This window comes from Penicillium crustosum, assembly GCF_028827405.1.
Source record: "Penicillium crustosum strain IBT 35664 chromosome Unknown utg000001l_segment0_segment0, whole genome shotgun sequence".
NCBI lineage: Eukaryota > Fungi > Ascomycota > Eurotiomycetes > Eurotiales > Aspergillaceae > Penicillium > Penicillium crustosum.
The window spans coordinates 2,357,309-2,379,371 of record NW_026623122.1 but is presented as its reverse complement, the minus strand read 5'-3'; the positions used below and the strand labels follow the sequence as shown (position 1 = coordinate 2,379,371).

Genomic DNA, 22,063 nt, shown 5'->3' with positions numbered 1-22,063 from the left:
GATCGACGGTCGGGAGTCGGGACCTCCTAATGTTTACTGTTAATAGCGATTTCAGCGAAATAATGAATATGAAATGTTTGCTTTCTATGTACATTCTGCTAGTTCAAGATTGGGATATCAATAAAAAACACACTAGCAGGAGAAATGATCAAATCGCCGATCAACCGCGTAACATCATGTTTCAACGTAAAGCGTTTCCCTTTTCTTTCATCGTCGTGTTCGGTCATGAAGCTGCAATTCCCGCACTAGGAACACACGAGTTCTCATAATAGCGCTTGTCCATTCCAGCCTGCAAGCGCGCTTCTTCATTAAATGGCCCCCGAATTGGACCCTTGAAATGCCTCTGCACATTCGACCGGAAAACCTGAACAGGATCCGTCCCCTCCTGGGCACAGATCCACGTCAACCACCGATGACCAGTGGTAACATGTGTAATTTCATCGTTGTGAATAATCTCCAGCGTTGCAACGCTCTCACCATCGCCAGCTTTGCGGAACTTCTCAATCGCCATGGGGTTGACATCCAAGCCTCGTGCCTCGTGTACCAGCGCGATAATACTAATTCTCGCTCGGAGGTCGTATGCAGTTTCAGTTGCCGATAGCCACAGACTGTGGTGTACCGGTAGAGAACCAAAGCTAGATCCCATCTCCTCGAGTCTGGTGCGGAGGAGGGAGAAGTGCTTAGCCTCGTCGTTCGCGACCTTCAGCCAGTCGTAGAAGAATGCCCGTGGGAGTTCCTGGGACGTCCCTTCAGTTTGGAATGTCGCGAAGCGGATGCAGATATCGATGGCTAGATCGATAGCCCACAGTTCGATATTGGCCAGTGCATGGAGCATGGCAATACGGCTCTTCAAGGTCCCGCCTCGTCCTGCCTTCGGCATGTGGCCCGGGTCAACGGTTTCCATTTTCTCGCGTGGCGGCTGGTCGGGTGGAGCGACGGTGCCTCTGCCAAGCGGCATGGGTGAATCGGAAGCCTCTCTCGCAGTGAAGATAGAGAAAAGATGTGTAGTCAGCTCGATCTTGTGCTCTGGATTGGCGGTGTTGAGAACGTGCGCGGCCCAGTCACATAATGTCGCGTCGTCACCGAGATATTTCGCTAAGCCGGGATCCTCTCTACTCTCCGAAGCAGATTCAGAAATAGAAACAGAAGCCATAGCGGTAGTGATCGCAGCAGTCTTCTCCGCAGGTCGCGGGTGCTTGAGCTTGACTTTCTCACTAACAGGATCGACACTAGCAAGTCCCACGCTAACCCCATCCTCAACGGGGAAATCCAGCGCAACAAACTCACCACGCACATCCACAGGGAACGTGCAGGCCTTGATACCGACGCTGGATTCACCAGTCTCTACATTGAAATCGTATGCATGCCACGGGCACGACACGACATACGCCGAGTCCTCAATATCAACCGAGGAATCGGCCATCGGGCCACCGGCATGTGGGCATTCTGCCTCCATGGCATAATACGACCAGCCATCATTGGTGTCGTTGGATTTCAAGCTTGATTTGTCGATCGTCGGGAGCCGGAATAAAACCACTTTCTTGTTTGTGGTCAGACGGACTACGTATCGCGCCTGCGTGAAGTCTGAGAGTTTCCCGCAGTTGATCCACATCTTGATTTGGGCAAGCGTCGCTTGAGGGATGTTTGGCGTAATTGGATGGGGTTTGTTTGAGGCTTTTCGCCTCGATTGATTTTAACGATCACGTGATGGGTATTATGGTCCCACTTTTTGATGTGGTCCTTTCTTTATATAGGGGCTTATAACTATAGGGGGCCACTTATATAGGAGGTTTATGGTTTCAATCTTTAGCCCGACCTTAATCGTTATCTCTATGATTGTTGCACATTCAATAACATGTGACAACGAATCTCTAGGCCGCCTCTTGGTATACTATTGACGGCCAAATTTTCGCCTAACGCAGGCTTCCGGCCGGGGCCACTCTGTCCATCCTTGAAAGGGGAAAGTGACCTGTTCAATCCTTCCTATTTTTACTCGTATTTTCATAGTTCGAATTTTGAAAGAAAGTTGAAAAATACATGGTCCAACAATGACACGCAATAATCTCAGTCCTAGGAATTATTCTTTTGTAAATTATAGTGTAAAATATGTAATTAATATGTCATGGATACGATAACGGCAACTACTGGTACATATAAGGTATGTGTACTCCGTACGGAGTAAACAATTTGAAAGGCTGCTACCGTCAACCTTCAGAATACTAGCTAATGGATCCAGGTGGATAAATTCAATTGGAAGATATAGATCAAACATTGAAGAATAATAGGATGGAAAATAGTCAAACACCATCAATAATACAGATGTAAAAATATGGAGAGAAATACCATGTCCGTACATAAGGGCATTATGAAAACTCTGCACAGGTGTTGAAACCCAAATCATCAGTTAAATTTGTATAACTATCGTAAAAGTTGGAGTATATTTATGTCCTTTGTGACATCATTTGTTGAGACTGCCCTCAATTTTGCTGGTTTCCTTTCCTTTCCAGTCTAATAGTTTTCAAATTATATTAATATAAATCAAACATATAGCTAGGGACGGGTTACTTGGAATACTAATGCCTATGCAGGTAAGACTAATCTACCAACGAATAGATAGCGGTGAAAGCGCTGTTGGATATGCACGTAGACTCCCAAGGTCGGGCGCATGTCGGCGAGTAATTGAGTCTTGATATGCAACACGGGAAAATAGAAGCTGTCACTCACGGCGTTTATAGGAATTTCTCTAGAGGTCGAAGAACCCTTACAAACGACTAGGCTAAAGTGTGACTGAGGACTGCAGCGGACTTCAGACGCCTGGTTCTCCAATAAACTGTGGGCCTCGCTTGTTGGTCTCAATTAATAGTGTTCGCAAGTTTCCCCTCATCGATTAGGAGAACTAGTTGGTTTCCTATAAGATCAAAGCTTAGAACCTTGGAAGCCATCATACATTTACATTAATTCACTTGAAGTGCCCAGCCCTGGAGGTGACTCAATTAGCTTACGTTAATAGTGTGAAGTGTTGAAAATTACGTGGTTTCAGTATTGGTATTTATCACCTCTGTGACAACTGCCCTTAACCACGATTTATCCAAACACACCTGAGCACATTTTGCGACAGGGGGTTTCGAAAACGTCTAGGAAATAATTCTAGTGTTTGCTCATTTATCACGCTCGTCTCTCGTCTTTCATCTTCCAATATTCCAAACTTTTCACTTTTCAGTTTGCGTTTCCATACCCAGAAGCCTGCACAAGTGACATTTTTTACACTGCTTTATGTGAGACTAGCTAGCCAATTCTAACGCTTAGCTAAAGACTAATGTTACCAACAGCACAGCCACCTGAAAATGGATGGTGATCCCAACCATGCCATCAAATGGTGGACGTATCGAGAGGGCGTCCGGTCCCAGCTGCCAAAATTTGAGTCCCTGCCACAGGATGGTCTCATGTTAATGCAGTCCTATCAGGCTGTCCTTGACAACGACGAAACTTTCACCCAATATTTCTCAGATGAGCCACTTGAAAGTTACACGGTCGAGACGCGGCTGAGGCAAACATTGGGCATTCGTGCTCCGTCTTCGTCGGACTCTGGGCCGTCTAGAAGTGAGAACGATGCGTCTATTAGCTGGGTCAACATTTTCCGTCACGGCAGTTTCGAAAGGCAAAGTGACGGCTCGTACTACTGTTACGATCAAGGCAACCTCGTTCAGATTGATGAGTCTCTTCACAAAAGCATCCTTCTCAACCGATGCTTCCTCCCGGCAAACTCCTACCTATGGCCAAGTCCCACTGATGCCGAGAGGGAGTCCAAAATCACTTTGGCCATCGAGGCAGATGTCTTGGAAGAAATTGACCAAAAAATCAAATGTACGTACTTCCCAGTTTCTTTCTTTCTTTTTTTTTTTTTTTACTCGCGTAGGTCATGAGAGACATACTAATGGGAACAGACGTGGAAAAACTGAAGCGTCTTCAGCTGGCACTGAAGAAACGCCGAGCTAAGCTTCAAGGTATTCGGAACCCCGTGAAAAGGTTCCGTACGCTGCAAACCCCCGGTGCACAGTACCCTACCCTGAACGAGCCACGTCGTCTCACGATCTCTGTCGAGGCACACGATAACCGTGCACGCAGTTCATCCGAAAGCTCGGGGGTCTCAAGTGGATCCGACATCCCTTTCACCGTCCCTATCTCAAAAGAGGTATCTCTTGACAGTGACAGTGATGATCATGATGCTGTGTTTGACAACTCACGCCAACAAAAGCGTTCAAATCCCACCAATCTCGTCGCCGACAGCAACAAGAAGCCATTTGATAACGAAATGGGAGTGTCGGTCTCTGGACTTCTCAGCAACAGAAAGTCCGAGGTTGCACAAAGCCGGGATGGTACACAACAGTTTAAACAATTTCAAGAAGACGGGTCAGCGAAACACCAGCTCCATGGCAGCTCGGACTTGATGCGACCGCCTCCGAAAAAGCAAAAGATTGAGGCTGCCCCGTCCCCAACAAATATCGAAACCAACGACCTTGGGAAGGAACTGCCAATGTGGAAAGAAAAGGTCGACACACCCATCAAACCGGAGCCCTCATCTTCCACCGCAGGAACACGACGCAAAGGACAAAAGCGAACACGGAATAACTTCACCGACTACGAGAAGCAGCACGCCCCAGCTTGGTTCAAGAAGCAGTTAGATGCAGGAACGCCCCCGGCTGATGTTGAGAAGGCTTATCATAAGAAGTTCGGTGTTTTCCACCGCTGGCTCACACTGAAGCTTTGGGTCGACCGGTTGGATGAAAGGGCAGCTAAAGCTAAACCCCCAAGCAAAATCGTGGTATTGAGAGTACAGCTCCCGTTGCATCTTCATTTGGCCTTCTTGAATGACAATCCCTCCTAGCCAATTCGGGCGTTCCCAACGAGCCGGAAAATACCACCAGCCGTCATCCCAAAACCTACTTATGCCGCCGCCCCGCCCTATTTATCCCCATACCCTCTATTCCGGTCCCCGGGGCAACCTCAGGGCCCATCGGTCATGTACGAGCTTGACTGGCCATCCAAAACGGCTGGATCATCGCGCATCAAGAGTGGCCTTCCGAACGTTTACTGATGATACATGGGCCTGGTTGTCAGTTGTTGCGGGTCGTTCAACTAATAACTTTCGAACAAGTTTCCAGAGCCCAATAAGTTTGCTGGCAGTATGTTTTATTATTTGATAATACCCCGGACATTTGACTAATCCAAGTTCCTAGTGAATTTTTATTTAGCAGGGAGTTTCTTGTCTATGGTCTATGGGATTCTTCGTGCAACTGGTCAAAACTTAGCTTCATATCATGCACATGTACAGCTAATATTATTTCATCTGGCTCTTACCTTGTAATAATAATACCATTCCTACTATTTAAGGGCACTCGCTGTTTGTGTACTCCTTTTGTCATTACTTGACAAGTAGAAAAATCCCACCCAACATGGACGATCTAACAACTAGCCGTCAAATGGATATTGACTATACGTAAGTTGTATCATCGAAACATTATTGTGAAATGCAAGCCTACAAATGTATAGTAGCAACTTTTGAACGCTTCTATGACGATTTAATATCCCAATTCATTTCGACGTCCCATGTTATCGCTCGCCCAGGAAATTGTGTTAATCCAGTGAGGGACGAGAGGTCTAATACCGAGTTAGTTGCGTGTTCTAATACTGAGTTCGTATCCGCACTCAACAAATTCTTCCATGGTCCTCCTTTTTGCTTGATCCTCCCTGATTCCATTGAGAGCTCTATCAAACCTCGGACGAACAAGAGACCGTACAGGCGCCGTGTTCAATCTTCCAAGCGTTTATACACCATAGTAACTTGTATGGGTGTACTTTCTGAAGCAACAACCCCAGATCGGTTCGAGCGCCAGAAAAATGGCATGTACTGGTGTCGTGTTAAGGGGAGTGTGTCATACTCAGATGAAAGAAATCTCACGCAAACCTCAGATGAGGCTCGCGAATTTCACGCGGAGGCATCACGCCTTCAGACCGATCGGGCAGATTCTGGTTTGCCTCAGAACAGTCAAGGCTTCATGGCCTGGGCGTCTGTTTTGGTTAATCAACCCCACATGGATGATGGCAGGGCAGGAAGCGCGGGTGTCCAAGAACAGTCCCAGTCCGAAACAAGTACTTCTGGAAACAAGATAAATGTCCAATTACTCCGCCTAATACATAATATAAAACTGCTACTCTGTACCTACAGTAAGATTCATAATCACAATGGAAGTGTACTCCAAAAACGATGATGCAGTCGTATTGACAAAATTAAGTTGTAAGTACATAAGGTATGAGCTCGTCATCGAGGCTCAATAATTCGTTAAAGACATGGGAACTAAAAGGTCATTTCATAGCGAACGTATGCGGCAAATAGAAAAAGGACCCTCGAATCTACTGTAGATGCTTTAGGAATGTCAAATATTCCATTCTTACAGGGCGAGAGCAAGACCCAGAACACCAGCGGCACCAGCAAGGCTCATGGCGATACCAGTAGGGGCAGCACCACCATCAGCAGTGGTGGATGCAGCAGATCCAGACGCTGATACCGAAGCCGAGGACGAAGCAGCGTCCGAGCCAGTGGCAGTGGAGGAAGATGATGAATCCGTAGCAGAAGTAGAATCGGTAGAGGATGAAGCGTCAGAAGACGATGCACCAGAGGACGACGCGCCCGAGGATGACGTGCCAGAGCTAGAAGCGCCAGAGCTAGAAGCACCGGTGGAGGTCGCGGTGGCAGTGCTGGGGCTAGAGCTGCTGCCGCCAGAGCTGGTGATCTCGGCGGAGATGGACGATGCGAAGGAAGGATAGTAGCCCTCGACGGCAGTGGTGACATACTCCTTCACGCTGTCCGGAAGGCTGCTGTACCAGGTGGGCCAGGAGTTAGAGACGATGCCTTGCTCGACTTGGGAAAGGAAAGCGGCGGTGTTGGTGGCTTCGGCCCAGAATGAGGTTGGGACGGCGGTTGCGAGAACCACGGCAATAGAAGGGGGGATGATATCCGAAAGGTTCTCTTCTACAGATCCACTGGTGTCGGCCGGGGCGGCGATGGCCATGCTGGCGAAGAGGAGAGCTGCGAAAGACTTGTACTGCATGGTGGCGGTTGGAGGAAGTATATACTTCGGGGATAAGACGAAGAAGATAAAACGGGTATGAAGAGAAGGTGTTTGTAGATTAACTGTGTAACTGCAAGAACGAAAGAGAAAAACAACCAGTGTCTGGGGGCTTTATGCTTAAATACGTCCAGTATGTTGTCATAAGCCCTGGAAGCTATCGTGAGGCTAGGGCTCTAGCGGCCTTTGCCCGAATGAGCCCATCGCGCTATGTTCCCAGGTTCCACCACCAACGGCCAATGGGGGCCTCGTCGCCCCCAAAAGGTGCCGATCAAGTGGGAGAAGGCGCACCTAGGAGCTTTCATCGCGCAATCCTTCGCCCTACAATATCGAGGGTTGGGGGGTTTAGGTCCACACCCTACTACGAAATTACCCGTCACAGTACAATCTAGGACGAGGCTGCCAGAGGCTAAGCGATATCCCCCTTTTCTTCTTCTCTCAAAACTCATACAAGTTGTGATGTTCCGTTGGGACTTGACGCTGCAGTCATAGTTGAAGGTTCGGCGTTCTATCCAGTTGCCAAGCCCAAGACTTCATTACGCAGGCCTTCTTTGCACGCCCATTCATCATTGGGGTTGGAGGCTCTCGAATATTTATATGACGTCATTTTCTGGGGGCGAGAAAAATTTACTTGGAAATATTCGTTGCTGCCTTTGTTTACACAGTGTTTGACCGGTGATTGGAAGGCGGTGTTATCCCCACCTGGTCTTGTGCATGAGGTTGTCGGTACGATCTGGGGGTTCAATGAGATGTCATATTATTATTGAATCTATAATATAGTTTATGCACTGCCCACGCAAACATATCGCTGATCATCATCCGTGGCAAGTCGTTGGCACAAAGTATCGAAAAAGGACAACAAAATACACAGCCCTGGGGCCTAGTTATGTTGTTTGTGTTAGGTAAAAGGTAATATATACCTGCAGTGGGATTCCAATGAAAGCAAATCAGCCTACAGCAATGCCGAGACATAATAAGTTAAGTCTGTTTGAGTGCCCTCGATGGACACCTGCAGTGCTAGGAAGGTTCATATAGCCACTATGTGTACGTACTTTTATTCTCGGCGTTCGTAATGGTCATGGATTTAAGTCCGACGGTTAACCATGTTCACATTGATCACATTTTATACATACTTGCATAGATGTACAAGAAGCATATATATATATATATATCTTTCCCTCTCGCATCAAATTTACTGATTGTATTAAAGTAATAACTGGGCGCAAGCGATCAAACAACACATCGAACATTCCTGTAGTGACACATCAAACACTGTTTCAACTGGAAAAGAAACATGAAGGTAGTGATTCCCCTGTCAAAGGGTATTTCCCTTCACCGTCAGACCAAGGCTAGACCAAGGCTACTACGGCCCCACTTGATATGTTCAGATCAGGTTTTTTTTTTGTTGGCAATTTTCTGCCTTCATTACTGATATACTAGAGAAATTGAACAATAGGAGAAACTGGTGGATAGAAAAATTGTTGAAAAAAAAAAAAAAAAAAACAGCGATTATCAATCAGTTTGAAGGAATAAAATGGGGTATAGAAATAAAAAACAAGTGCAAAAAGAAATCTCTCCCTCGGGGAATCGAACCCCGGTCTCCCGCGCTTATCGGTTTTAATGACAAGCGGAAATCATCACCACTAGACCAAGGAAGATGTGATGGTCGAGTTACTGCTCGACCACTTGGCTGGTTGATGACAAAAGCATGAAGCAAGTGATTTATGAGCTTCAGGAATCGGAGGTTGTGAACTCAAACCACCAGCCCCTCCCCTATCATCCAATCACTATGCAGTTTAATGGCCGGTCCGTACAAGCAATATCCCCTCTATGCTATCTTACGACGTTATGGCCAGTCTCCGTACTGGAGATAACCCGGCCCAAATCCCACCATCCCCACCCTTCAATGTTCTCAAACGGAAAGTCCTGGAGAAGTCCGGGTCCAAGAGCCGAAGAACACTCCGATTTCCCCGCATGAAGCAATAAATACTTCAGAGATGGCTGTATTCTTCCTTGCGCGGGCCTGAGAATAAAAAAGAACCCCCGAAAATCATGACATCCGTTTTTAAAAATGGGCGCATCTTCATGCCGTCCCAAGGCTCGAATGATGAGGGGAACTTTGCTGAGAGCATGATCATCGAGAATGACAAGATCTCCCACGTCGGCTCTCTCGATGGAATAACCATCCCAGAAAATGCAACTGTCATTGACCTGGAAGATCGCACTGTCATTCCAGGCTTTATCGATGCCCATGTACACATTCTTCATTACGGACAATCCTTGCGCAAAGCCAACCTCATCGCCTGCACCTCCCTCGATCAAATCCGCGCAGTCATCAAATCTTACGCCGAAGCCAACCCATCTCTCCCGCGCATATTATGCAGAGGCTGGATCCAATTATCTACCAATGGAGTCGCGCTAGCAAGTATGCTGGATGGTATCGACCCACGTCCCATCTTTATTGACTCCTTCGACCTCCACTCCATGTGGTGTAGCGAAGCTGCTCTCGAAGAGATGGGGGCCCATACTGCCCCCGATCTTCCCGGTGGAACCATCCACCGTGATGAAAACGGAAGAGCTTCAGGTCTACTTGACGAATCAGCTATTATGAACCTTGCATGGCCTCATCTAGAAAGCCTGACCTCCACAGAAGACAAACTGAGTGCGTTGGACACTGCAGTTGCTGCATACACCGCTGCCGGGTATACCGGACTAGTGGATATGGCTATGGACGAAGGAACCTGGGAAATTCTGAATCTCTACCGTCGCGATCATACCATCCCGTTCCACATCGGCGCACACTGGCTCGTCCCCTTCTCAGCGGACCAAAACGCCAACTTCAAGTACGTGGATCGAGCAATTGAGTTACATAACCAATATAACGAGCCTGATTTCCACGTCCTCGGAATAAAACTTATCTGTGATGGCGTTGTCGACGGATGTACTGCAGCTCTCCTCCAACCTTATACTGGTAAATCCGACCCCGTCGACCCAATCTGGCCAGAGAATATGCTACAAGAAGTAGTCCAGCGCGCGGACTCAGCAGGCATCCAATGCGCGATTCATGCAATAGGCGACAAAACCATCCGCCAAGCAATCAATGTGCTATCGAGAGTCGGCACACCAGGCCGACGACACAGAATCGAGCACCTGGAACTGACAACCTCGGAAGATGCTAAACGACTCGGTCAGCTAGGTATCACGGCCTCGATCCAGCCTGTGCACTCGGATCCTATGCTTTTCAAGGCCTGGCCTGGTCTTGTGGGCCCCGAGCGGTGTAAGCGCGCATTTGCGTACAAGGACTTCCTGGATGGGGGTGCTCCGATTGCTATTGGAACGGATGCACCTACTGCAGCTCACTTTCCTTTCCCAAATCTTTACAATGCTACTACTAGGCGCTCGGCGCTTCAGACTGAGACTGATGATACTGTAAACGCGCATTTCAGGTTGGGGTTGGCTGAGGCGGCTACTGCTGCCACGGCTGGTGCAGCTTATGCGCGATTTGCTGATTCCTGGACTGGAAGTCTGCAGAGGGGATTATATGCGGATTTTTTGGTTGTTGATATGAAGTGGATGCCAGAGTCATTGCTTGAGGCGCGTGTCTGCCAGACTTGGTATCGGGGGAAGAGGGTTTTTGATTCTTCCAGTGATTGACAGCAATGACTTATGGACTCCGAATTGGGTAGAAGAATACAAGGATATACAATGAAATTATAATTGCTTTTGTACTTCTTATGACGTTGGGTTGTACTTCTACGTTGTATGTGGGGTGGACATCACGGTGACATCACCAGTATACACTTTGCCTCACGAGCAACTGAGGCCAACACAATGTACGATGTACAGGACACAAGTAAAATGCATAGGATAGATTGTCAGATTTTAATTTACAGCTTATCGTTGCTTCATGAAGGCATCACGCCTGGTTCCGACCTGAGTCTCACATCTGAAACTTCCAGTGTAGTCCAGGGTCCAACAAAGTATATGAAGACTAATTACTCTTCAAGTTGTTCCGGGTGCGCTTGAAGCCCACGGTCGGTACTTAGATCGGAGAGGAAGGAATCTGATGCTGGTTAGTACATGGGATATAATACCAAAATTGGTAGGTCGGGCATAATGAAGACATACTGTGATCTACCTCCTGCGAAGAACGGCGCTCTGTGTTCCTATGAACGCCTTCCAAGGCATGTTGGTGTGCAAGCTCAGAGCACATTGCGCGGGAAGATCTGTTTCATTTGAATCGGTTAGTTACTGGATATACTTCAAGGCAAATTTGCGAGGTTGTGGTCTAAACGCACGGGGCAACTTCTCTGTCTACCATGATATTCTCCTGCTTGACATTGGATTGGTCTTGCTGTTGATCCTCCATACTTCCCAGAGAGCTGCGGCGCTTTTCGTAATTGGGATCTAGGGGGTTTTGATCTCTGTCGGTTTTCATGTTTGAAGTGTACTAGATTGTGTAGTGGGGACAAATCAAGGGTTGGATATGTGTGAAGTGTTGAAAAGCAAGTTCGCTTGAAAATGTGTCGGAAACTAAGAGAAAATAAACTATTTATCTTATGTTTAAATGCGGGGAGTCTTCGATGTCATAAGTTGGGCGTGGCGAACTTATGATATAAACACTTCTTGCCAACCTATCAGACTTATTTTACTCCTGGTATCTGAACAATAAATGTTGTCTATTCTAACTATGGAATAAAGAAACAAAAAAGGGAATTAGTTAGTGTGATACTCACACGAAGCTGACTTGGGCGTCACAAAAGGCGAGATAGTTAATCATAGCCAAATGGTTATGAGGTCAAGTGCTCGTCAATGAATGGCACGATGGCAAACTAGTAATATTCTAGTCTTTTCGACTGTGTTTTCGACTGTCTTTGGGATTGTGGAATAAAATGATAAGCCGAGGAGAGATGTGAAATATATAGATGTAGTGATCCTCTTTGGATCATCGTCGATCCACATATTTCCCCTATGTTCTACTCCAGCTTCCAACAAAGACATCATTGCACCATCTCATCCTCATATCCATTCCTATTCTTCTGATTGAGCCTTCTTGAATCTTTTCCCTTTTCTCGTTTAATCTTAGCAGAGGACTTTCCTATTTGTTGACTTGCCACCGAGTCCAGACCATTAGAGGCAACCCCCAAGGCTTCCAAGTCTCGATGGAAAGTAGTAACACTCAGTTTCCAAGAACGAGACATATCAGCACCATCTCTTAGCAAAGAAAGTCTTTGCGCTAATTCTTCCACGAAAGCAACACTCCGGTGGCGGCCCTCCTCACAACACACAGTCACAACTAGTAAGATATTGGGTTTCTGGTGAGTACTGGTTGTCGTGATTTCAGGCTCATTGCCATAGATTTTTGGTTCCTCGGGAGTACTACTTTTTTGGGATAATGCATCACAAGATGTCTTGAGTGAGTTGACGATCTCATTCTGCGCTCTTTCAAGGAAGCCTCCCACGATTTCATTCTTGAGAAACTCCTTCCGAAGTCGAGGTGACAGGCCAGTTGTCATGGCACGTAGATTTCGTGGTGGATTTGGAAGATGGCGAATATTGTAAGACAACAGAATTGAGTTCTGTTCCTGAATTTCTGGTGTTACCAATGGGCCATTGGCATGACCGTATGAGGAGAGTGAGACAGTGATTGATGGGCGTCCCGACGGTTCTAGGCAGTTGCCCACCGGGACAATCATCGTGAGTTGAGCCGAATGAAGATTTTATCTTGTAATCTAGTCCTGTCTCCCAAAGCCGCCTGGTTGATGTTAGTTTGTCCGTTTGTTGAATAATCTAGACACATGCAAACAGGGAAGCAGTTGCCTAAACAAGAAAAAAGACTAGTACCTATTAGGCAATGAAATGCGATCGCGGGAATGCAATCGATCCGCAACGAACGGTGGTTTGGCAGCAGAGCTCAGATCCGAATTCAGAGGTTCGAGATTGATCATTGGAATATTCAATAGATATCGAAATTGGACTCTGAGAGTTTATGACTCACATGCGGCTGAAGCGACCGTCAAGTGCTATTAATAGGTATATGATTTTATAGAAGGATAAGTCAATTTGAATAGTACGTTAGGTGACTGACAGCTATTGAATTGGATATCAAACTCGAACAAAGATCCAGTAGTCATTTGAAGAGTCACCATTTTTACCTAAAACGCTTTGATTGATAGTGATTAAAGTAAATTAAGCCATTCTCTTGGCTTCATAAGGTGAGCCATCAGACCCCACCACATCTTGGCTGCTTGATACAGCCTAGGCACAATATAGAATGGAACGAATAGCTATCCAATATTGAAGCTGTGATATCGCTAAACGCGGAATGAGAAAATTATGACTAGATTTAAAGATCGTTTTCTAGGCCTGATCGACGTAAATCGTCTAGCTCGGGGTAGGGTAAGCCGAACTTGATTCGCCTCGGAATGAATCCCACCGGGTTGACAATGCCAGTGTGGGGTGTAAAAGCAGATCATTTAGCTAATTCCTTCATCTAAGCACATCAACAGAAGAGCCGGTCAAAGCAACGTCAGTGACCAACCACGTTGTGTGAAGTTGAAATCGACCCTGGGGCATATTGTCACTAGTCCTAAAGCGGCTATTGTCTGGAGAACTGGGCCTGTGGTGGGGAGAGGATCAGTCTGTTCGGATCCTAAGTTGAGATGGCACGCACAAAATTTTTCTTTTTCGTAGATCGGAAGGGTTTATATATGGCTAGAATTCTCTGTTTTCTGAATGTTTAAGCTTGAAGAAATCAGATTGCTGTTTTCAACTACGATCTATATCAAACCTTTGAAGCGAAAAATTACATCATACCTTCAAGTTCGGTTCACTCCGGATCACCACGCGGAAGAGAACCACAAAGACAATCAGAATTTGTGAATCAGGACCAGTCTCGAAGAAGTTCGTTGAGTCACGGTGGGATCGGAATGGTGTTCGCACGTGGCGATGTCTCCGGCCATGATGATCAGACAATCGGTAAAACCAGAACAACACTATCAACCGAGATTCAGAATACTAACACCAACATAGATCATCAAGACCCCAGCAAGGATATAACAATTGTGTCCTGGGATGGACCCCGAGATCCCGGAAACCCATACAACTGGTCTCTATGCGAGAAATGGCTCCTCACAGCCCTCGCCGTGTTCGCCACCTTCATGACCATGATCAACGGCACAATCATTACAGTAGCCCACGATCCCATGAATGAGTTCTTTAACATTTCAGACGCCAACTTTCCTCACTCCTACTGGCCCGTTACATCATGGGCCCTTGGAGGCGGCTGTTTCTCCCTGCTGGTCCTCCCGCTCATGGAGGATTTTGGTGTGCGATGGGTCTTCTTGGGCACGTACGTGACTTTCCTCTGTTTTGTCGTGCCCCAGGCTGTGGCACAGAATTTTTACACGTTGGTCATAACGAGATTCTTTGCCGGAGGTTGTGTTTCCATCTTAGCCAATACCTCAGGCACGGTGATTGGGAATGTCTGGGACACAGAGCGAAATCGAAACGTCCCAGTCAGTCTTTTTATCGTTGCATACCTGTCGGGTAGTAGCATTGGACCTGTCATTGGAGCTGCTATCTACCAGGCTCTCACATGGAGGTGGATTGGCTATATCCAGCTCATGTGGTATGGTGCTTTCTTCCCTCTGTACTTCTTCTTGTTCAAGGAATGTCGTGGAATTGCCATTCTAGGACAGCGGGCCAAGGCTCTGCGACGTGAAGGCAAGAATGCCTATACCCAACACGAAATCGACACACAAGGGCAGTCGATTTTGAGCATCGTGGGCCACAGTGCAAGTAGGCCTCTTTTCCTGTTCTTCACCGAGTCCGTGGTGTTTGTATCGACGCTATGGTCCGCCTTTACCGTCGGTACATTGTATCTGTTCACTCAATCTGTTGAGCAGGTATTCGCAGAGCTGTACGACTGGACACCGGCACAAACTGGTTACGTCCAAGCAGCAGTAGTGATTGGAGAGCTTCTAGGTTGGGTGATTACCTTGTTCTCAGGCAAATTTTACTTCGACTCGGCATCCCGCAATAAAGAAATCCCCGGTACCCCTATCCCCGAGGCCCGGCTTTATCTCGCTATTTTGGGGGGCATATTCGGTATCTCCGGTGGTATGTTCACATACGCCTGGACGTCATACCCGGATTTTCCGTGGATCGCACCTGCCATTGGCCTCGCCATGGTAGGGGCCGGTAGCGTCATTGTTGTGACGGGAATCTCGGACTATGTGGTCGACGCTTACAGCAAATACGCGGGAAGTTGTATGGGTATCATTGCCACTGGTGAGAATACACTAGCGGCGTTCCTGCCTCTAGCTACTATGAGCATGTATTCTCATCTTGGCCTTGAGTGGGCTAGTACGGTACTAGGCTTCATTGCGTTGGCTTTATCTTTTACTCCGATATTGGTGCTTATCTGGGGCAAGAATATCCGAGCACGGAGCCCGTTCATGAAGGAAGCCATGGTGGAGAAGAGGAGGAAGAGCATTGACTCTGTTTGACCGGGCTTGCTCTGTAAATAAACTGCGTTAAAACCATATTGCACATATCACGAGAATTCAGAATATGTTTGCTATCTTCACTGGGTATTTTCTCGCGTCTCAGTTCAGTTTTTTCCTGATCGAGGTGAACAAGTAGATCAAGACCATCCAGTGTTCCAGGTAGTTCCCGGAGGCTCCCTGATCCACGTGGAGAAGTAATCACGACCATCCTCCGATGCAGAGAGTTCCCCAAAGAACATATCATGCAACCTTGAAAGCTACACATGTTTCACTTTGTTCTAATATAAGAACCAAATCTAAGACAACATTCTCACCTCATGAACCATATCCATGAGCAAGAACACATGGGGACCGAGTGAATTCAATTAGATTGTAAATTGAATGCCAAGAAGTGAGTGGATCTCAATTGTAAGCAAAATATCAACCCGTGGACATAGTTTGAATCAGGGGGAATTCTCATCGGACTCGAAAAATTCGGACATATTTCAGATTGCGGATTAGATCAGGGATAGGGATATGGCGCTAACCCGAAGTGAACTTCCCCCTTAACCTCCACACCCATGTGTTCTTTCCACGTGTATTGTCCCAAGACCGTTGAGGCAAGGCGATTATTGCCGATTAACGTTGTTTTTTTTTTCTCGAGATTATATCTGTTAGTCACATACTGACCAACTAGAAAAAAGGACGAAGAAAAACAACGCCACAAAACAACACTACCCCATTACAACCAACGATCCAACAACCAGGTTAGGGGTGATAGCCGAATTACTCCATTAGTCCTGCTCCTCTTTCAAGAGCAGGGGGTTAAACGGCCTGAACCGCATCCCCTGTTCCTCGATAAGTCGTCGACCGACACATCTTTCCGCATGCAGTTCCTTGCATGAGAAGAGGAATAATGCCCCCACGTTTCTTGCAACGGCTCAATCGTCGAAATTCTAGATTGTTTCAGGGCCGACGATCAAACGTCTCTGCATGGTGCCCTGTGCGATGGCCTGACTATGTGCATACATGTAGTAGTATACTCCGTACTCCGTGCTCCTGCTGCATTTGCACTAGATGGATACCTCTGCCGAGAATAGTGCCTGCTAGTTTCCCAGGGGGCCAGGAAAACCTGGTCGAATTTGAAACCTCTAGCTAGAGTCTATATTGATGAGGTCTGTACGAGGATTGTGGATTTGGTCATTTTCCGGGTCCGATCTGGTACCGCCGGATCCGCTGGGCTGGGTACTAGGCACACATGTTCACCTTGGTTCTCCTTCCGTATCAGTTTATTTTTGCTTCAATAGTTGGTAGAGGTGGTTCTGGGGCGAACTACTCCGTACTCCGTAGTCAAGATCTAACTAGGGTAAAGGCTCAACCAGGTTGTTTTTTTGAGTTTTTTGGTTCAAAGATGAGACATTCTGACACACAGATATATACGCCGATCTGATACTAATGATCTCCGTGGATGGAGATAACATGATTGTGCAGGATTCGATCTACTTCGTTTTCTGTACACGCACGGAGTGCACGGAGTGAACAGAGTAAATTCTTGTTCGTTAGACATGGCTGTGCAACCACCTTGGAGTTGGACCAAGCTCTTTTACGCTACCGATATCATTGAAATTTCTGCTCAGGAGACGGGCCCTATACGAGTTATAGCCTGCCGAGTCCACACGCTGTGGAGTGTATCCAGTGCCCGGTTTGGAATTTTGCCCTATTTCCCACTCTCTGGGTAGGTTAGGGTACCAGGTGGTGGTCTGGAAGTCTGGAACTTTGCTCATCTTATTTACGACATGGCTGGCTGGAGAAAAGTGGAACGAGTACGAAGTACAGGAGCTTCGTACAGAGTCTAGGTACACAAATACATGTCTATTTGGTGGTTTGCATAGGACATGTAGAAAGTACTCAGGTACAAACGATTGTCAATTGATAGGTAGTAATCCTTCAAGGTACTAACTACCTTGTAAGGGGTACTTGGTACTTTGTCCCCATTAGATGAGTCCCATTGGGCCAAAATCGATCAGTCGGAGGGTACGGAGTACCGAATGGACGATCCCAAAGCCACAGCCGCTTATATAAAAAAATAATGCACTAGAGCTCGGAGAAAATACCAGGGGAAAGTTCGGGAGGTTTCAATATGCATGTAAGCGCCCACTCCGACGCTGAAACAACAGGGCGGGTGCTTCAGGTCGCAGCGCCAGTTTGATGAGTCTTGGCTGTCTCCACCTATTTTCCCGTTGGACTCACACAGTCTTTTAGTCTAGAAGGACCTCTAAATGTGGCAAGTGATATGTTTATCACTTGTTTATGCAGCCTGGTCACCAGGATTGGGCCAATCATCAATTTTGACATGCAATACTATACAAATATACAAATATTGTACAAAAAGAATTCAAGACAGGGGGTTATATTCGCTTTGTTGACAAGAATCCGGATGTCTTGGAGATAGTTTTCATATCAAATGAAGAGTAACTAACTATGATGATTGTGTTAACCTGATATCCTTTTATGTATCATCAACAAAGAAGATCCCCTTCCAGGGCTGAAGTATGTCATTCAACAGTGAAGTTGATTTACTGTCCCACTTTGTAAATGACCAAGTCAATACCATTCAATACCATGTAACTAACCAACCACACCCAATTAATAACGTAAATAACAACCCCCTCCGTTATGACTAAGTATAACCCAAAATAACATACTAGTTTCTGACCGGTCAGATGGTCCCTGGGCGCTTCCCCCATTCCCAGCTTCGATTATTATTAGACTTGGACTGTATCTTCTTTCTTCCCCCCTTCTCTTCTTCTTCATCATTACTCGAGCTTCCTCATTCACTTTCGTTTCTTTCTTCCCGCTGCGCGCGAAAATTCCAGAGATTTACCGGCCGGTCCAGTTTTCATTCTCTGACAATCTCTCTTTCTTGCTCTTTGTCTACGAGGCTGGTTCCTCTGTTTACTTAGACACCTTTCCGCGCATTTGTGTGATCTCAAACTTCTCCCGATCGGATATTATCATTACTGGTTGGCGACGTTGATCCTCGCACTTCCGATATCCTGTTCAACCATTCAGGTGAGTTTGATCCGAGGTCTTGCAGCTATGTCTCAGAGTCGCAGAAGTCACAGAGAGGGTTCTTTTGATTGGACTCAAATGGGACTCAGATCGCCCTCTTTGTTTGCGCATGCGTTATCAGGCGGACTTTTCCCTAGTGCTAACTATCTATACAGTGTGCTTGACACAGAAAAATAAACAAAATGTATCCTCAACCAGGTGCCCCAATCCCTATGGCACCACCCCAAAAACCTGAAACTTTTATGCTCTCGACCGAAGCACAGCGAAGCCTACCTCACGATGCGCAAGTTGCTCTTCAGCAAGTGGATAACCGTACGTCTTTGGGTGGCTTTTATCCTCCGCATCAAAACAATGTATTGACATGGGGCCAGTGAAATATTTCCTTCTGTCAGCTCCCGTGGATTGGCAACCAGATCAACTTATTCGACGCTTTTTACTTCCCACGGGCGACTATGTCTCTTGTGTTTACTGGTTCGTCTCACTCTAGAACATGATGGCCCAGGAATCTGACTGACCCTGGCTTAATAGGAGCGGCCTTTTCCACATCTCCGGTACCGATATTGTCCGATGCCTCGCATTTCGATTCCAAGCCTTTGGACGTCCGGTGAAGAACTCGAAAAAGTTTGAGGAGGGCATTTTCTCAGATCTACGAAATCTCAAGGCCGGCGTAGACGCGGTCCTGGAGGATCCCAAGAGCCCGTTCCTGGACTTCTTGTACAAAAACAACTGTATTCGGACCCAAAAGAAGCAAAAGGTGTTTTACTGGTACGGCGTGCCCCACGACCGGCTATTCCTCGATGCACTGGAACGAGACTTGAAGCGCGAGAAAATGAACCAGGAGGCCACCACGGTCGCAGTCAGCGAACCGGCCATGTCTTTTGAATTCGACTCGTCCCAGTCTCTGTACGAGCAATTGACCAAGTCACAACAAGTGAATCTGAACTCGTTCGCTGCCCACGCAAGTACGACATATGGCCAACCCAACTCCCCCGTGGTTCGGACCGTTGACGCAATGCCTCCTCCGCAGATGGCTCCCCCAGCGATCCCTCTGATGCAGGAAGACCCTGGGAATCAGATGTACAGCCACCCACAGATGCCCCTTTCGAACAATCTAGTCCAGAGCATCATTAAGCGCGAGCAGGACTACGGCCCTATCCAGTACGATCGTCACGGAATGCCCATTTCCCGCCCCCATCAGCGCCATTCTTCCATGCCGACCTTCTACGAGTACTCTCCTGCGCCATCCTTTGTATCCTCGCAATACGAGGATTACAGCAATCGCGGCCTGTCCTTCGAACCAGTCACCCCGCCACAGCATTCGGTCGGACTCGGAGGGGAACCCGCTTACATCGCCAACGAAGACACCGGACTCTACACAGCGATTCCGGATATTTCAAGCGGACCCGCCTACCACCCTATGATGCAGCTGCCTCCTTCAAATCTGGCTAGTTCTCACTATCAGCCTGCGCCTCGGTCCTATTCGGCAAATCCATACCCCGTCATAGAGGGATCTCCAACATACAAGCAGCGCAGACGTAGGTCATCTATCCCGCCAAATACCGGTGTTGTCGCACCCAGTGGCGCAGCTCACGTCCAATCAACAACCCCAGGAGTTCAGTCAGTCTCGTACGCTGCTCACCGACCAAGTGATCTGCGGCGTTCGGTTTCTAGCTCAGTCGCCCCAGTTGCAGAGGGGGATGAAGCTACACAGGAACTCGCTCGCACTTATCCAAGTGCAATGCTGCCACAAAAGGATCTTGTTCATGAAATGTCTCGTCATAGCACGCCACTGCAGAACATGGATCAGACCAACGCGCAACATCCAGGATCAATGGCAAACCAATCCAATGATCTGACATCTCTGCCAAGCAGCAGTGCCATCGAGACTGCGGTTCAAAACACTGCTGGTCGGTCCGAGCGTTCGGCGCTTGGTCCTACTCGGAGAGCCAGGAGTGCAACCATGATGGAGTTGGGACCCTATCCAACCAAGGCTCATTCTTGCCCCATCCCGTCATGTGGTAGAACCTTCAAGAGATTAGAGCACCTCAAAAGGTAAGCTTACTTCTATTTTTGCGCCCACGATGGTGGGGCTGATCTGCACCGTGCGCCGGTGAGATTGTTTCGATAGCCGCCGACTAACCCCTCTCTCTAGACATGTGAGAACACACACACAGGAGCGTCCGTATCCCTGCCCTTATTGCAGCAAAGCTTTCTCAAGGTCCGATAATCTTGCGCAGTAAGTTATTATTATTCTATTTCTTATACGACTTGCGCTAACATACGCTAGGCATCGTCGGATCCATGAAGCGCAGCAGGATGGTCAGACAATTGTTCCAACTGACGAAGATCTGGAGAATGACGCACATGAATTCGGTTCCCCTAGGGAAGAGATGTCCCCACCGGAGCCCGCTCATACAATGATTACCATGCCCAACATGACGTCGATGGCAGCTCCTTTGAGCATGCCGTCCGCCTTGACCGGCATGCCTACTTCACACATGATCGCTCCGCAACTTCTCCAACAGCATATGTGAGAATACTAGAGGGCACGGTGCGTCTATTGCAAAGCATCGGATGTATCACTTGATCTCCTCATTACTGGGGATGTTCCGAGCGAATGTTTCAATTCTCCTCTTTCTTCGGGGCGCATACAGGCGCCCTTTTTTTGGTTTGGGGTTTATACCGCCTCTTGTTTAATCGCACATGGTCCAGTGATGGCCTTGCACATATCATGGTATTCGTGTATAGCTCGCGTGTTATGTCCTTGCCTGTCTTTGAAGCAGTGTTCTTTTTTTGGGTTCTTTTTGGGTTCTTTTGGGTTTGCGGACTGTGCGATGGTTACAAGAAACACCGTGTATTATTGGTGTCAGTTGCCCTGCACATGAATTGGGTTGCGCTGGCAGACATTCATTTCATGCTGCCTGGCGGGCACGGGCATGAGAGAGGTTCGACTATCTCTCAATGGGAAATGGGTTGGGAAGTTAAAGATTCGGGTTGGCTTCTTGGATTGTCAGGCATTGTCCATGAAGACCGGCTGGGAATAGTAAGGTTTGTACGCCACAAATTACAATATATAGACAGACATTGTGTAACGACTTTGAATTGCAATCGAAAAAACACTTGAAAACTTTATAAATATCAATGTCTCTTTGATTGTATCTACAATATTGTTGTAGTATCGTATACGGTCCGATGATGTGATTGAGGGCCGTGATGACCTATAAATGGTATATCACGTGTTGCTGACGTCGATCACCCCTGCAGTCATGACAGGGATACCAAGAGATCCATCTGACACACCCTTTGATTTAAAGGGCTATACCCTGTCGAGTTTTACTTTCTTCAGCTAACTATTCGGATGGTAAACGATGCGTG

The 22,063-nt window shown here is 47.2% G+C and overlaps 8 protein-coding genes across 8 annotated transcripts; 4 read left to right on the top strand and 4 right to left on the bottom strand.

Moving 5' to 3' along the window:
- Window positions 1–223: 223 nt before the first annotated feature.
- Window positions 224–1,612, bottom strand: N7487_000896 (Rieske [2Fe-2S] domain protein; the record flags this gene model as incomplete). The annotated part of the gene is made up of 1 exon (XM_056868644.1): window positions 224–1,612. The coding sequence occupies one exon, from the start codon at window positions 1,610–1,612 to the stop codon at window positions 224–226; it is 1,389 nt and encodes a 462-aa protein (XP_056733428.1).
- Window positions 1,613–3,344: 1,732 nt separating this feature from the next.
- N7487_000895 (uncharacterized protein) lies at window positions 3,345–4,885 on the top strand (the record flags this gene model as incomplete). Its single annotated transcript, XM_056868643.1, has 2 exons — window positions 3,345–3,864; window positions 3,945–4,885. The coding sequence occupies 2 exons, from the start codon at window positions 3,345–3,347 to the stop codon at window positions 4,883–4,885; spliced, it is 1,461 nt and encodes a 486-aa protein (XP_056733427.1).
- A 1,564-nt stretch (window positions 4,886–6,449) lies between these two features.
- On the bottom strand, window positions 6,450–7,109 carry N7487_000894 (uncharacterized protein; the record flags this gene model as incomplete). The annotated part of the gene is made up of 1 exon (XM_056868642.1): window positions 6,450–7,109. The coding sequence occupies one exon, from the start codon at window positions 7,107–7,109 to the stop codon at window positions 6,450–6,452; it is 660 nt and encodes a 219-aa protein (XP_056733426.1).
- A 2,103-nt stretch (window positions 7,110–9,212) lies between these two features.
- N7487_000893 (amidohydrolase) lies at window positions 9,213–10,781 on the top strand (the record flags this gene model as incomplete). Its single annotated transcript, XM_056868641.1, has 1 exon — window positions 9,213–10,781. One exon carries the CDS (start codon window positions 9,213–9,215, stop codon window positions 10,779–10,781), a length of 1,569 nt encoding a protein of 522 aa, XP_056733425.1.
- A 341-nt stretch (window positions 10,782–11,122) lies between these two features.
- N7487_000892 (uncharacterized protein) lies at window positions 11,123–11,565 on the bottom strand (the record flags this gene model as incomplete). Its single annotated transcript, XM_056868640.1, has 3 exons — window positions 11,123–11,190; window positions 11,256–11,353; window positions 11,426–11,565. 3 exons carry the CDS (start codon window positions 11,563–11,565, stop codon window positions 11,123–11,125), a joined length of 306 nt encoding a protein of 101 aa, XP_056733424.1.
- Window positions 11,566–12,127: 562 nt separating this feature from the next.
- N7487_000891 (uncharacterized protein) lies at window positions 12,128–12,823 on the bottom strand (the record flags this gene model as incomplete). The annotated part of the gene is made up of 1 exon (XM_056868639.1): window positions 12,128–12,823. One exon carries the CDS (start codon window positions 12,821–12,823, stop codon window positions 12,128–12,130), a length of 696 nt encoding a protein of 231 aa, XP_056733423.1.
- Window positions 12,824–14,056: 1,233 nt separating this feature from the next.
- On the top strand, window positions 14,057–15,637 carry N7487_000890 (uncharacterized protein; the record flags this gene model as incomplete). The annotated part of the gene is made up of 2 exons (XM_056868638.1): window positions 14,057–14,105; window positions 14,160–15,637. The coding sequence occupies 2 exons, from the start codon at window positions 14,057–14,059 to the stop codon at window positions 15,635–15,637; spliced, it is 1,527 nt and encodes a 508-aa protein (XP_056733422.1).
- Window positions 15,638–18,870: 3,233 nt separating this feature from the next.
- steA (sexual development transcription factor SteA) lies at window positions 18,871–21,222 on the top strand (the record flags this gene model as incomplete). The annotated part of the gene is made up of 5 exons (XM_056868637.1): window positions 18,871–19,000; window positions 19,060–19,159; window positions 19,217–20,740; window positions 20,841–20,924; window positions 20,976–21,222. 5 exons carry the CDS (start codon window positions 18,871–18,873, stop codon window positions 21,220–21,222), a joined length of 2,085 nt encoding a protein of 694 aa, XP_056733421.1.
- Between the last annotated feature and the right edge of the window lie 841 nt (window positions 21,223–22,063).